The 13,974-nt window shown below is 61.5% G+C and overlaps 3 protein-coding genes across 4 annotated transcripts in view; 1 reads left to right on the forward strand and 2 right to left on the reverse strand.

Annotated features, from left to right (window-relative positions):
• Window positions 1-2,430, reverse strand: part of PNPLA7 (patatin like domain 7, lysophospholipase) — a 44,301-nt gene extending 41,871 nt beyond the window's left edge. Inside the window, exons 1-2 of one of the 2 annotated variants that reach the window (XM_037036785.1) lie at window positions 2,412-2,430; window positions 1,046-1,208 (exon numbers count right to left, since the gene is read on the reverse strand). In XM_037036785.1, the coding sequence (XP_036892680.1) occupies window positions 1,046-1,075 (30 nt within the window). In that variant the 5' untranslated portion in view covers window positions 1,076-1,208; window positions 2,412-2,430. Of the gene's footprint in view, window positions 1-1,045; window positions 1,326-2,411 lie in introns of those variants that run through there. The other variant, XM_037036786.1, reaches the window with a different exon arrangement.
• Window positions 2,431-2,610: 180 nt separating this feature from the next.
• On the forward strand, window positions 2,611-3,313 carry MRPL41 (mitochondrial ribosomal protein L41). Its single transcript, XM_037036791.1, has one exon. It carries the CDS (start codon window positions 2,698-2,700, stop codon window positions 3,103-3,105), a length of 408 nt encoding a protein of 135 aa, XP_036892686.1. The 5' UTR covers window positions 2,611-2,697; the 3' UTR covers window positions 3,106-3,313.
• Window positions 3,314-4,534: 1,221 nt separating this feature from the next.
• Window positions 4,535-13,656, reverse strand: DPH7 (diphthamide biosynthesis 7; the record flags this gene model as incomplete). The annotated part of the gene is made up of 9 exons (XM_037036905.1): window positions 4,535-5,223; window positions 8,692-8,864; window positions 9,048-9,113; window positions 9,209-9,278; window positions 10,516-10,688; window positions 11,043-11,137; window positions 12,282-12,369; window positions 12,718-12,851; window positions 13,399-13,656. Coding segments are annotated over 9 exons (1,482 nt in total), but the record flags the coding sequence as incomplete, so codon positions are not given.
• Between the last annotated feature and the right edge of the window lie 318 nt (window positions 13,657-13,974).

The raw sequence follows: 13,974 nt of genomic DNA on the forward strand, positions 1-13,974 counted from the left end.
GTTCCTCCAGTCATTGACACATCCAAACCCTAGGGACGCAGAACGCCAGAGCAGAGGAAAAGGCCTGCCTGGCCACAGTGGGGGCAAAGGCCACCTCCCAGTGCCCTCTGGTCACCAGCTGCACGACAGCGGCAGCCCCAGGACATACCGAAGCCCAAGCACCGGTGCTGCTGAGAGACCCTGAAGAGCCCTCTGAGTTTTGAGAACACTAAGTTGCAGCTCACAGCAGAGAAAGACTGTGAGCCTGCTTCCCCACCCCCTCCCTGCCACACCACCTCACCCCAGGGGAAGAGTTACCCTGCCTTTAAAAGTCCAGAAGAGGAGGTGAAGAGATCTCAGAGGGTGAGTGGGCAGAGGCTGCACCACCCTCGTGGAGGGTGCTGGCCAATTCCCAGAGGAGATGAAGAGGAAAATGAGGGCAGCAAACGAGCTACACTGACCCCCCCCCGACCGGTGGCCATAGGCCCCCCTCCAGGATGGGGCAGGCACCTGCTGGTCCTTCCAGGTTCTGCACAAACCCAAGGACAGAGGCAGTGTGACTGACCCTCCAGAAAGCCAGATCGGAGGCAGCGCCGGTGCCCACGGACTGGGAAGAGCGCTCCGAACAGTGTCTCACGAGTGGAGTGTGGCCTTTGGACACTAAGTGTCCCGAGCACTCAACCTCTGCACTTGGTGCAGGAGGCAAATGGGAGCAGTGGGGGCTCTCTGCTTCCCAGCTGAGACCCCCAGCCCCCGCAGCCCACAGAGTGCCCAGACCCTTGAGCACACCCTTCACCCCCAGCACAGCAGGGCTGCTGGGACCGAGCACATGGTGCTCACGGCCTCTGTGAGCCGTCACCACAGCCGGCATCTCACACATCCCCCCCCACTCCCCGCCACTGCAGCTCAGAGGCATCAACCCAGCCTCAGGGGAGGGAGAGGCAGGGCTTTCTTGCACTCAGCTCCGAGGACATGACCAGGTGCTGCACCGACCCTTCTCCTGGTCTGGAAACGCCCGACTGGGCACACCAGGGCTCGTACGCAGCTGAACCCTCCAGCTCCATACCTCCGGGCCGGCGTCCTCCTCCTGCTCCATGGCTAAAGGGGAAGCAAACAGTCCAGCTGAAAAGAAGAAAGACTGGTTCCAACAAAGGCAGGTGTCCCTCCAGCTCAGTCACATGGGAGAGCAACGTGTCCCGCCTTCCCCAGGTTCCTCAGGTATATCCTCACTCACAGCCAAAGCCAGACGAAAAACTTCCCCCTGAAAAGAAGCTGCCTTTTCAGAAGCATCAGAGCCACTGCCTTTCCGTAAACAGCCCTCACGTGGCCACCCAGGCACCTAGGACTGCAGCCAAGTCCTGGCCAGCCAAGGGCGGTGAGCAGTCGGGCCAAGGCCTGGTGCTGATGGCAGCTTACAGCTGGGCAGAGGCCAGCGTGGGGCCGTGGCTGCTGAGACCGATCCTCCCTGGTGGCCCATGCCTGGGGACCCCCCCCCCATCCAGGGTGGCTGAACCCTCAAGTTGGTGTGCTTGGGTCCAGGGACGACAAACTTGGGGACCAGCCTGCACACCTGGCCTCTGTCTGGTGGGAAAAAGCCAGGTGTGGGCCTTTACCCTGAAGCTCCCTTAGGAAACTGGCAGCAAAAGAGCATGTGTCGCTTCCAAAATCCCACCCCAAGAAGGTGAGGAGAAAGCAGGTGTGGAGCCAGGTGCATGGGCTCGTCTCATAGGGGGAAACGTCCTCGTCTCATGGGGGGAACCCTTCTCAGCTGATTCTTGGCAAGGGCCAGCAGGCCTGGACCCGGCTCTGGGGCCTGCCACTGCCCTGGCTACTGCCCATCTCCCAGGGTCCCCAGGCTGGTGGAGGGGCCGAGTACTCCATCTCCAGCACCTGGGCCAGCCCGGGGCCAGCAGGAAGGTGTCCCCGCACAGAACTGAGGGCACTGGCAGCATAGTTGCCCAGGCAGGGTGAAGGGGGATATCGGGGTTAGGGGACAGGGATATGACAGGGGTCAGATTTAGGGTGCCATCAGGGTTGTGAGGGCTTTAGGGTTAGGGAAGCATCAGGCCTGGGGGCTAGAGGGTTACAGAGGCGTAGGTTAGGGGGTTGGAATTACAGGGGCGTCTGTGTCACTGGGGCTTCGGGTTGGAGGGCTTCATTGTTAGAGACACTGGGGTTAGAGGAGCTTTTTGCTTAGGGCGTGCCCGGGTTACAAGGGCATCATGTTTAGCGGTGTCAGGTTGAGGGGGCATAGAGTTTGGGGGCGCTAGTGTTACGGGGAGCGTTGGCATTACGGGGGCATCGTGTTTAAGGGGTGTAGGGGTTATGGAGAGGCGTTGGTGTTACAGGAACGTCGGGGTGCGGCTCCCCGAAGCGGGCGTGTGCGTCCGGCGCGGGCTGGGAGAGCTGCCTACAACCCCTAGCCACCCCACCTGGCTAGACCGGGACCGCCAGCTGCCGACGCCCGGAGGCGACTCACCGAGCCGGGCTCCGTGCGCCCGCAGCGCGCCGTTTCTCGCTGCACATTGGCCGGCCCCTCTGGTCCCGCCCCCGGAACGGTGGCGCAGCCAATCGGAGCGGCTCTTGCTACGGCGAGGGGGCGGGCGCCGGAAGCCGCCGGGGGCCGGAAGCGGAGCACGGGGGCCGGCGGTGCACCGGGGCCAGTGGAGCGCGGCGGCCCGCGGCGCACTGAGCTCAACAGGCCCGAGCGGCGGCGGAATGGGGTTGCTGAGTGCGGCGGCGCGTTGCGTGGTGCGCGGCGCCGACCGGATGAGCCAGTGGACCAGCAAGCGCGGCCCGCGCACCTTTTACAAGAGCCGCGGCGCGAAGGGCACTGGCTTCCGCACCCGCGAGGGCAAGTTCGTGCTGGTCAAGGAAATGGTGCCCGAGCTGGTGGTGCCCGACCTGGCCGGCTTCAAGCTCAAGCCCTACGTGAGTTACCGCGCCCCCGCCGGCGACGACACGCCGCTGACGGCCGCGCGGCTCTTCCAGGAGGTGGTGGCGCCCGCCGTGGAGAGGGACTTCCGGGCCGGCACTTTCGACCCCGAACGGCTGGACAAGTACGGCTTCGAGCCCACACAGGAGGGCAAGCTCTTCCAGCTGTACCCCAAGAACTTCCCGCGCTAGCGGCGAGCCGGAGGGACGAAAAAGCCCCTCCTGGGCCCTCTTCACCGGCGCTGGTGCGCTCTCCCATTGAGTCCACCGGGCACAACAACGGCTGTTTCTCTGAGCCTCTGCTCGGGACTGGAGAGTCTACTGGAAGCATCCCCCGCGCAGCTGCCTTAAAACTTAGACAGGACGCGTCAGACCGGACTCCCGGGACCCTGAACCCAAAGATAACAGCGGATGAACTGAAGCTGCACAATAGGCCTGAGAACGGATGACCGGACTGATAGTTACTTGCCAGGATTACTGGCCACAAATCCCTCCCCGTTTTGATCCCATAAATACTCAGAGCCCCAACCCCTCTGAGCTGGTGCGTCCCTCCTCGCCCAGCCCTTTCCCTCTCTTGGGAAAATAGAAATAAAACTTTGTCGCCTGCACTTAATCTTTTGTGAATTCTTTCACAGCCCACATCCTGGCCACCTTAACACTCAGGACCCTGTGCCCGGTTTCTAGTGAAGGTCATGGCTCCGCAGAGTGAGTTTTTGGCATGTGGTCTTCGTGAGATGGAGCGTTCGGCCTGGCTGGGCAGGGTGCACAGACCAGGCCCTCCTCCAGGTACTACTGATGGGCGTGTTCCACGGGGGGGGGGACCACTGCCCTTATGGCAAACAAGCTGAGGCTGCACCACAGGATGGCCCCCAAGTAGGGCTTCTCGATAGGTTCTCCCCAGAGTCCACCTGTCTCAGTGACAGCTGCCCCCATCTCCTGTGCTCTGCTTCGTATTTCATAACCTACTAACTCAAAAGAGGAGTGAAAGGCGGTGGGGGTCACCGTTTGTGGACGTAAATGGGCCATCAGCTGGGAGCTGATCACGCAGCACAGAGTAACCCCTTACTGCACACTGGACCCGCAGGTGCCGCCAACCTGCGTCAGGTGCCCATTCTCCGGGCAGCAGTGATTGGGGTCAGAAATTCACCAGCAGCAACTCCGGGGCTCTGGCAGCTTCCAGTGGCCTGTGACAGGTGGCCACAGGCTGGGTGAGAGTCGGGGGTCACGAGCCCAGCCCTGTGTCCACGTTCTCGTGTGCAGCATCTGGAAGCCACTCAGGACACTAGGGCCACCCGGGGGACACCTCGCGTCCAGTGCACAGGACATGGCCTCTTGCTCCCCGCGGAGCAGGTTGGTAGACGTGCTCGGGTGCCTTGGTGGGCGCTCTTTAAAAGTTCGGGTGACACCGCTCTGGTGATCTCATAGCTTTAAAAACAACCGCATTTAGCCCTGGCTGGTGGGGCTTCGAGGGTTGGGCCCCATCCGCAAAGTGCAAAGTCGCTGTTCGATTGGGGTTCAGTCCCGATTGGGCACGTGACAGGCAACCAATAAATGTTTCCCTCTTTCTCCCCCCTTTCCCCTTAAGAATAAAAAAGCAAACTCTTTTTTTAAAAAAGGCTACAAAACTTCATTTAATATAAATATTGCTTAAAGAAGTGAAAGTCCAAACCACGTAAAACCAAGTTTGGGAACCAGGAAGGCCCCTGCCAGGGTCCCCACTTCGCAGGGCCCAGCAGGTAAGGGTCACTTCAGGAACACCGACAGCTTTCTTCCCTGCGGACACTGGGTCCCCAGACACACGAGCCCTGCACTGAGTTGCGGCCTGCAGCACACATCTCTGAGGGGGTGTCAGGGCAGTTCACGCACAGACATGCTCTTTAGGGCTTCAGACGAGGCACACCCCTAGCCGTGCCGCCCCCGGCTTCACCGCTGGCTCCCACTGCCAGAGGCGAAGGGTGTGGTCGTAAAAGGAGCAAGTGGCAAAGAGGCTGATGTCAAAGTCTGCTGCTTCCACACACTGGTCAGAGTCACAGAGCCTGGCCCCTGGGGTGAGTGGCTGACCCTCGGTGGATGGCTGGAGGGAAGTCCTTCCCTTACTTCCACTCTGGAGCGTGGGGCCACCCTCTCCGTCATCTGCTGCTAAACAACCGAGAGCAGGAGGTCCTGGCAACTGACCCTCAGCCTTGTCTTCTGCTGGCTGCTGGGCGTGTGGCAGACCGCAGGGGGTGAGCCACGACCAGTCGGCTCCGTACACCAGCGAGCTGGGCAGCGTGTGGGACAGCAGCACTGTGCACGCATCCTGCTTCTCCTCTGGGCAGGACAGAACACGGGAAATGCTACGTTACTCAGAGCTGGCTCGTCACTGTAAACCGACGGCCTGGCCCACCCGCAAAGGGAGACTCTGCCAGGAGCAGACCCTGCTGTGCAGGAGAGGCCAAGACGCGGGCAGGCAGCAGAGTAAAAAGCCACAGCTGTCAGGCCGAGCCTCGCTGCACCGTGCTGCTGAGTGCGCTCAGCCTGGCTGCAGGTCACACGGCTATGCTGCCTTTCCCAGTGGGAGGGCCCGCTGGAGACGAAGGAGCAGAGGACAAAGGGGATGCCCAGGTGGGGAGAAAGGCTCATGTGAAGCACGAGGGCCCGACCCGTCCAAAGAACCACAAACCAGGGGCCTGGATGACATGCCCTCAGCCTGCCTGGAAGCTCAAAGTCCCACCAGTGCAGCTCCCTGGACCACAGGGTTGGCCTTCCACTTGGGGAGGAGTCGCAGAGGAGGTGCAGGGGTTTTCTGGCAGTGAGTTGCCACGGCAACTTTGAGGCTAGAGGGCGCAACTAAAAGAGCTCCAGGAGGTGCAGGGGCAGACCCCTGAAAGCCACCGTACAGAAAAAAACAGGACGAGGTGTCTCCAGACCCGAGCGGGCCTTGGATCCAGGGCAGGGCTGAGGCTGCCCAGCGAACCGGGTGCAGGCTTAGAGCACTGTCCCCAGCAGGAAGCCCGGAGCCTGCACACCTCACACTCAGGAAGGGCGGCCGCCACTGCCTCCCAGTGCAGGGCCTGCGCCCCACGCACCTGAATCACCATCAGGCCCAGCGAGGGCAGACTGGGTGGACGCTGGAGGGAGGAAGCTCGCTGAGAACACAGCCCAGACCCAGGAGACCTCGGCCTCGAGAGGTCAGCAGTGCCTCAGGGAGGGGCAAGGCTCTGAGCTCCCCAAACAGCAGGGGTGCTCCCCAGGGACCCATCCCAGTCCCTCCACACTGACGCCCAGGAAGGACCTGGGACAGGTCCATGGGACAGCGAGGGCCCTGCCAGTCTTTCACCTGACAACCACCAGCAGCCCCAGGAGCATGGGCAGGCCTGATGCCGCACAGGTGCTGTGGCTGCTGCTCGGGCACGGGACCCTGGGAGCAGGCGGGTTAGGCTGCCGGCACCTCCGCCGTCGGAAGCGGAGGATGCCTGGCAAGCAGCCCGAGCACAACAAACCCAACGCAACAACACGGCCACAGACACAGAGACGTCTACGCCCAGGAACCTCCAAGCTCACCACACCAGCCGGGCCGGCATGGCTCAGGGGACTGAGCACCGGCCTGCCAACCAAAGGGTCACCGGTTCGGTTCCCAGTCAGGGTTCATGCCTGGGTTGCAGGCCAGGTCCCCAGTCGGGGCATGGGAGAGGCAATGACACACTAGTGTTTCTCTCCCTCTGTTCCTCCTCTCTTCCCCGTCTCTAAAAACAAACAAATAAATAAAACCTTAAAAAAAAAGAAAAACAGAAACAGACTTGAAGAAGTGGAAGTATGTCCCTTTTCTTGAGTAAGATGACCCCAGTGACAAATCTGTTGTAAAGTTCATTTATGTTTCGTACAATCCCTATAAAAAATTTTTTTTATGAGACAAGGTAAATTGACACTCAAGTTCAAAATACAAGAACAGCAGGGAAATGCTAAGAGGAGCCAGCGGCAGGGCCCCAGGACAAGTGCAGCGCCACAGGTGGGCAACAGAGGGCGACGAGGCACCGAGCACAGGGCGTGCGCAGAGCCACCGGGAGACAGGAGCCCCCGTGGACAGTGCTGGGCCCGCCCCCGCACGGCACCCAAGGGCGCAGGGCACCCAAGGGCGCAGACCCGAGCTCCCTCAGTGTGAAAGGGAAGCCACAGGAAGGGCGTGTAAGGAGTGCTGGGCGTTCCTCTGTAGCCTGAGCGTGGGAGGGGAGGCTTTGTAACTAAGGCTCAGAATCCAGATGCAATGAAAAACTACCGACCCGTTTAATTATATTGAAAAAACACACAAAAGGGTGAACTCCCCGGACCGGGCAGCTGGTTAGGGCATCATCCTGATGCGCCAAGGCTGTGGGTTCGATCACCGGTTGGGGCATGTACGGGAATCGGTCGGAGAACACTTGAGCAAGTGGGACGACAAATGGATGTTTCTCTCTCCCCACCTCTACCTTCCTCTCTGTGTCTAAAATCAGTCAATAAAAATTATAATAAAAACTTAAAGTTTATATTTTAAAAAACCTTCTGCGTGAGGGAAGAACACTACAAGCAAGGCCAAGGCAGTGACAGCATTTCCAACACAGACCAGAGGCAAAGGGCTAAAGCCACAGACACGAAGGAACCGAAGCTACAGAACCAAAAAAGACAGAAATCAGAGAGAAAAATGAGCAAAAGACCGGCCAATTAATTCACAGAAACAAAACCGTAAGACCAGCCCTCCGACAAATGAAACCACCTTCGATGTCATGCGCGCACGCTGGGCCGCCACCTCTCATACGCTGGACACGAAACTCCTGCCACGGGCCACCGCTCTGTCCCCAGGCTGTGGGAGGCAGGCGTGCTCACCAGGCTGGCACAGGGGGGAAGTGAGGTGAGGTCCCACGGCCAGGCAGGGACCCTGAAGACACACCCTCACAAAGCAGAACGAGTGTGGAGCATTACCTGTAGCTGCAAAGTGCCGGAAAGAACCCAGACACTCACAGACAAAACCATGGCGACACCACCGCTAAACAGAGGGCTGTGCCAACCTGTTCGACCCCTGCTATATTTTAAAATGAAGTAAATGAAGCCTGAGGGCGTGTAAGGAGTGCATTTTGTGCAAGAAAGGAGACATGTGAATACACATAAAGACACACTTATTTTTGCACGAGCACGACCAAAACCCAGTGAAATGCAGCCTCTGTAGGAGGTGAGTAGGGTCCGGCCGGTGTAGCTCAGTTAGCGTCCCACAAACCACAAGGTCGCCGGTTCTACTCACATTTGGGGCATGTGCCTGGGTTGCAGGTCGGTCTCCAGTCAGGGCCGGAGCTAAGGCAGCCGATCGACGTTTCTCCCTCTCCCTCCTCCTCCCTCCCTTCCCCTCTCTCTAAAACTGGGTCTGAGGAGGAGCACAGTTCGACAAGCACTTGCCACAGCAACTGGGTTACCAGGGAAACAGCATCTCTCCTGTGGAAGGGCCAGGGCTGCCCCCCGACCCCACGGACCAATTGAACACGGGCAGTGAAGGGGCTCCCGACACGACCCACGGAGGCAGGCAGCACGTCGCCGCCACAGAGGACTCCCTGCAGACGCAAGTCACTGCACAAGCCGGAAGGAGAAGATGGGAGGGGGCGCACTGTGCAGACGGCCGAGCGGCCCCAGCACCAGATGACACAGCCTCTCGCACAAGCTGAGCACGTCGCTGATGGCAGGCGACGCTGGCAATGTGGGGACGGACGTGGGTAGAGCGAGGGGATGGGGAGCGGGGAGCCCCTCCCTGCTAGCAGCTGCCACGGCCCCACTCACCGATGGCCTGCCTACAGTCGAGGATCCTGAAGCCACCGTGCATGCAGGCTGCCAGCAGCAGGTGGCTGCGCCGAGGGTGCCACCTGAGCCTCCACAAGCCTCCCTGCACGGGCACGTCTGCGAAGGGCCGCCCCATGTTCCGAGTGTCCCACAGCAGGATGTGCTCGTCATAGCTGAGACCGGCAACCCCAGGAGGTGGGTGGGAGAGCCCCTCGGTGGGGGAGCACCTCCCGGGGACCCGCCCCACTCGCTGCCCCAGGGCCAAGTCCCCACCCCCCACCTCCACCCAGTCTGGGAGCTACCCACCCGACATCGCCACAGCTGACCTGAGAAAGGACCCAGGGAGCTGGCCTCACCTGCCTGTGGCCAGGACGCCGTCCCAGTGGGGGCTGCTCTGCATGCTGCACACGCCCACCGAGTGCCTGCGAGCAGAGGGGCGGGGCTGCCATCAGTCAGAGTCCACGGCGGCTGGACAGCGCCGCCCTCATGAGCCCAGTGCTGGCCCTGTGGGGTTTACCTCTTGCTGGTGAACACAGGTGTGCTGGGTGTCCTGGTGTCCCAGCCCTTCAGAAGGCCGTCGTCCCCACCTGTGTGGAAACAGAAATACCCACTGACCATGGCAATGCTGGGGGTGGGGCTCAGGGCGCCACCAGGCAGCAGAGACCCAGGGACAGCCCCAGGACAGGCAGCCCTGTGCCAGAGCCTCATCTGTGGGCCTGGAGAGAAGCCCCTCCCTGTGAGGATGCCCCAAGCAAAGCTTCATGCTCAGCCAGAGCCAGGTCCCTCCTAGGGCCTGGCGCCCTGTGACCTCTGTCACCTTCTCCCACTGGAGTCCCTTCAGCCATCCTGGCCACACTGGCTCCTCCCTGCTGCCCTGCTGCTGCAGGCTCTGCTGCTTGGGACCAGCTCCTGTCTCCCTCTGTGCCAGCTCAGTGGGAGCGAGGGCCTGGTCCCTTCTGCACTGCTGTGCTCCGCCACCAGGAGGAGCCAGGCCTGGCGCAGAGCCGGCGCTCACTGACGTCTGCTGAGCGAGGGAATCGGTCCTCGATCCCTCACTCCCTGCCCCATGACACCCTTGCTCTGAGTTAGCTGATCCCCAAGTGGAACGCAGAATCAGGGACCGCAAACGCGAAGCAAGTCTTGCCTCTCCTCGCCGAGCCTGCGAGAGGCTGCGCCAGGCTACAAAGAGCGCAGGAAGGACGCTGCCCTCGGGAGGGTGAGCGTGAAACGCAAGGAGCGGAGGCCGGCGGGGCGAGATGGTGGCCCAGACAGGTGACGGGAGGAAGAGGTTGCCAACTCTGAGACCTGAGAGGGTAAGACCAGCAAGGGTGGCCCCAGGGAGGCACAAGGGGACAGAGGTGCCTGGGTTGAGCCAAGAGAGGAACAGGTGTGCTGTTGGCCAACGAGGCGGGCAGCAGCTCTGCGTGGGTGTGGGTGCAGCGCCCGGAGCACCCACACAGGAGTGTCGGCCCGGGGCACAGGAGGGGCCAGGAGCTCAGAAGAAAAGGTGAACGCCCAGCGTGGCTGTCCCCAGAAGAGACAGCGACCAAGCCCAGGAGAGCGACGCTGCGGAGCCAGGACAGAGGCGGAGGGTGGCAGAGGCTCCGGGTGGGGGGAGGAGCGAGGAGCAGGAGGGAGCACCGCAGAGCATGGCCGGGAGAGCCCCGGCCGGCACCTGGAATGCTGGAGCTCGGCCCAGCACGAGGGCTGGAGGGAGCCCGCCCTGGGCGCCAAATGGCGCCCCCTGTCCTCGCTACCCCAGCAAGTCCTCAGGGAGGGAGACTGACGAGGCCGGGCGAGCGAGGCCGGCGGAGGAGCACCCACCTGAGTACACGATATCCGTCTGCCAGTAATCGAAAGCCGCAACCCAGGCCTCGAAGCTGTGGGCCTGCCACGTGGTTACAGCCTGTGGTCTCGGCCCCGCCTCGTCCACCTTCAGGAGGTGCAGCTGTCCCTTGGAGTCGCTGCTAATGATTTTCAAGGGCTGGCCACTGGCTCTGGACACAGAAGACGAATGGAGAAGCCCAGATGAGCATCACTCAGAGACCCAAACTCACCACGCTCTTCTGGTTCCCAAGCGCTAACACTCTGTGCCCTCAAGACAAGTCCTGGGAGACTATACTTCCTAAGAGGCTGGCTGGGGCGCCTGGCAGAGGCCACAGCAGGTCTGCGCCCCCTCTCCTGATGGAAGCCCCACCCCTTGGCCCTGAGGGGCTGCAGTGTCTGTTCTTCGGGCTGGGGCTGGCCCGACGTTCCCAGGCCCGTGAGCAGTTGAGGCTCGTACAGGGGCCCGAATCCTCTCCTGCGTGAACATGGGAAGTTAGCCTCAGAGCACAGGTGGGGACGCTCACCTCCCAGTTTTCCCAGTGGACCAATCCAGCGACAAGGCCAGACACTGCTCGTCCAGGGCGAAGCTAGCCGCCAGCCGCAGGGCGTGTGTGCCCCTCTGGAGAGAGGGGGCACTGTCAGGGGGGCAGTCCAGGGCCCCAGGAAGACCACTCCTCCAGCTCCAGCCAGCCAGCATTCCCTCGCCCACTGCCAGGCAGGCCATGGCTGCCACCGACTGAGAACGCACTGATACAGCAGAACCGGGCACTGCCCTCTGCACACCTGCAGGACCTCCCACCCCCGGGACCCTGAGGAAGCAGGCACCACTCCTGCTCAGACCCCACGCCACCCACACCCACTCAGTGCTCCCACACACCCTCCCGCTCCCCAGGCCCCCAGGAAGGCTCACATGTTGTGTCTCCAGGGTCACAGGCAGTGGACCCTTTCCTTGGGTTTCCCTTTCAGAAGTCATGACCAGCCATTAAAGTGCTGTTCGTGTCTTCTAAAACCTACGTTCGCCTTATCACCTAAGCAGCCCTGCACATGCCCTGCTGCACCCACAGGCTCCCAGCTGGCAGCTCCACTGGAGCGCTCTCGGGCTGACTGTTCCAGGGCGCCCCCCACCTGCTCCCCAGGCCGATCTGCCCCGAACGTCCTCCCTTGCTCCCAGGACAGGGCTGTTGCTGCCAGTCAGCCTGGAGTAAGGCCCTTTCCACACATGCCTGCAGCGGCCACGGAGCCAGCACCTCAGGCCATTCACAGCAGGGACAGGCGTGTGTCCCAGCGGCAGGTATGGTCCTACAGGCTGTCCACCTCCCTGCATGGCAGGACTCCCAACGGTCAGGGCTGTCCCTGTAGACAGCTGGCACACATCTGAGAAGTTCACGAGCCGACCACGTGCTCTGCTGTCACTGGGAAGGACCCTTCCCTCTGGGGCAAGCCACGGCTGTCCTCAGCCCCGGCAGTGCCCACCCAAGAACGCTGGTCGAGGCTCTCCTTAGGGAAGAACTTCCAGATCCGTCGACAGGTAAACCTGTAACAGCCTGTCACTCCTACTGGTGACATGTAAGTGCCCTCCTCTCGGGGTCGGGTGCAGACCCCAGTGATTTAAAACACATTGCGTGCTGCCTTAGAGCGTCTGGTGACCAAGTTCGCCGACGCACAGGCAACGTCCTGGAAAAGCGTTGGTGTTGGTCTCCTTCCCAAACCCGCTCCGTTCCGGTTCCTTCCACCCCCTGCAAAGCCCATCCCCAGTTACTGACCTCAGATCCCACCAGTTGGAACAGCTCTATGTACCCACCAGCATCCACCACACCCAAGAGGGCCTGGCCGGCCACCGGAATGTGGCACCTGAGGAGAGAATCCACAGACCAGTCAGAACAGGGGGGGTGCCCAGGGCACAGGAACTCACCACTTCACCTTCGGCCCCTACACTGTTTTGGAGCCCACAGTTCTGTCCCAACGAGATCCCCCAGCTTATGAATCAAAACACTGAATTTCTTCTCAGGATATTAGCTGTGAAGCTTGGAAACTGACAAAGGAAATGAATCACAAATCTGCTTCATCCTGCAGCTGCCCACGGGGGCAGGACAGAGAAGGAATGAACCCACAGCTCAGACGTGGCCCCATCTTGTTGAATGCGGCCAGACTGACCAAGAGACAAACTCCAGACAGGCGGAGTGGTTATCAAGTTCATACCATTTCATGTCCAGGATGGCAGAAGTGTCTCTCCTCTGGATCTCAGCTAGGGAGCACGCAGAGAGGTTTTCATTGCAACTGTACAGGTACAGACGGCCGAAACGGGTCTGTGGCGCAGCGGCCTCAAGCTCACCCTACAAAAGACGCAGCTGTGTCCCAATCGCCCTACCAGACACTGATGCTGGGACAGAGAGCGAGGGGAGGTCTGCGGAGACTACGTCCTGCCTGGGCGCAACCCCGGACTTTCCGAGCTGGACAAACGTCTCCTCTCCTGCAGCGGATGAGTGAATGTGTGGATGTGCGATCCCAGGACATCCTTCTAAGCCGGTGCACGGGCCAGCTGTGCTCAGGGTCCCACAGGGACAGTCCTGGCTGCGGCCTGGGCTCCGTACTCACTGTCAAGGGTCCTGGTTTGGACTCCTCTTTAGTTGAGATTTCACATGCAAGCTGGAGCCACAGTGCACGCACCCAACCTATCCTGGCCACGAGGCCAACGCTGCATCTCCACCCCGTGACTCCCTCCAGACTTTCTTTCCAGCTCCCGGCCAGAAAGGTCTCCACGTCGAAACGGCTCTGCCTCCCCAGAGCTGTAACCTGTCCCTCCCGGACCTCCCCAAGGGGACGCCACTGGGCGCGCGCGGACACGCACGGTCAGACCGCCGGGCCGGAGCCAGCGCGCACCTCGCCCTCCGACGCCCGCAGCTGGTAGGTGCCGCAGGCCAGCACGCGCCGGCAGCCCTCTAGGGGGCACCACTCCACCGAGTCCGCGGTGTACTCCGTGTCCACTGCCTGCAGCAGCTGCAGGTGACGGCCATTCTCGCAGCAGCCGGAAGACGCAGTGACCGCCGGGCTGCTGGAGGCCGAGATGAGGGGGACGCAGTTCGAAGCCAGCGTGTAAGCCTGGGTCGCGACCAAGGCCGGGTAAGAGTCGGCTTCGAGTCAGAGGTGAGGACCAGAGTGCCGCAAGCACACCGGAGATGCAGCAGGTATTTGCTGTCCTTCCGCGCTCCCTTCCCACTGCTCGTTCCGGATATAGGGGCGGGACTTCCGGTCGCCGTGGCCACCACGCGAAAGGCCGGGTTCCTGCGCCCCCTACCGACCGGAAGACCTCGGCGGGCCACCACGTGCCCGCAGGGCGCGCCCCCACCCTCCTCCGGTCCTGCGGCGAGAGGGTGGAGTGGACAGGACCCTTGTGTACTGTGCGTACTAGCGGGACAGCTGGGCCCAGAAAGGGGAAAGAAGCAAGACATGGAACTA

The sequence above is a fragment of the Sturnira hondurensis genome, unplaced genomic scaffold, assembly GCF_014824575.4.
Source record: "Sturnira hondurensis isolate 20B ecotype Veracruz unplaced genomic scaffold, ASM1482457v3 Scaffold0022908, whole genome shotgun sequence".
Classification (NCBI taxonomy): Eukaryota; Metazoa; Chordata; class Mammalia; order Chiroptera; family Phyllostomidae; genus Sturnira; species Sturnira hondurensis.

Excerpts from the sequence above, each read along its gene's own strand:
- MRPL41 (XM_037036791.1), top strand. The coding sequence starts at position 2,698 with ATGGGGTTGCTGAGTGCGGCGGCGCGTTGCGTGGTGCGCGGCGCCGAC.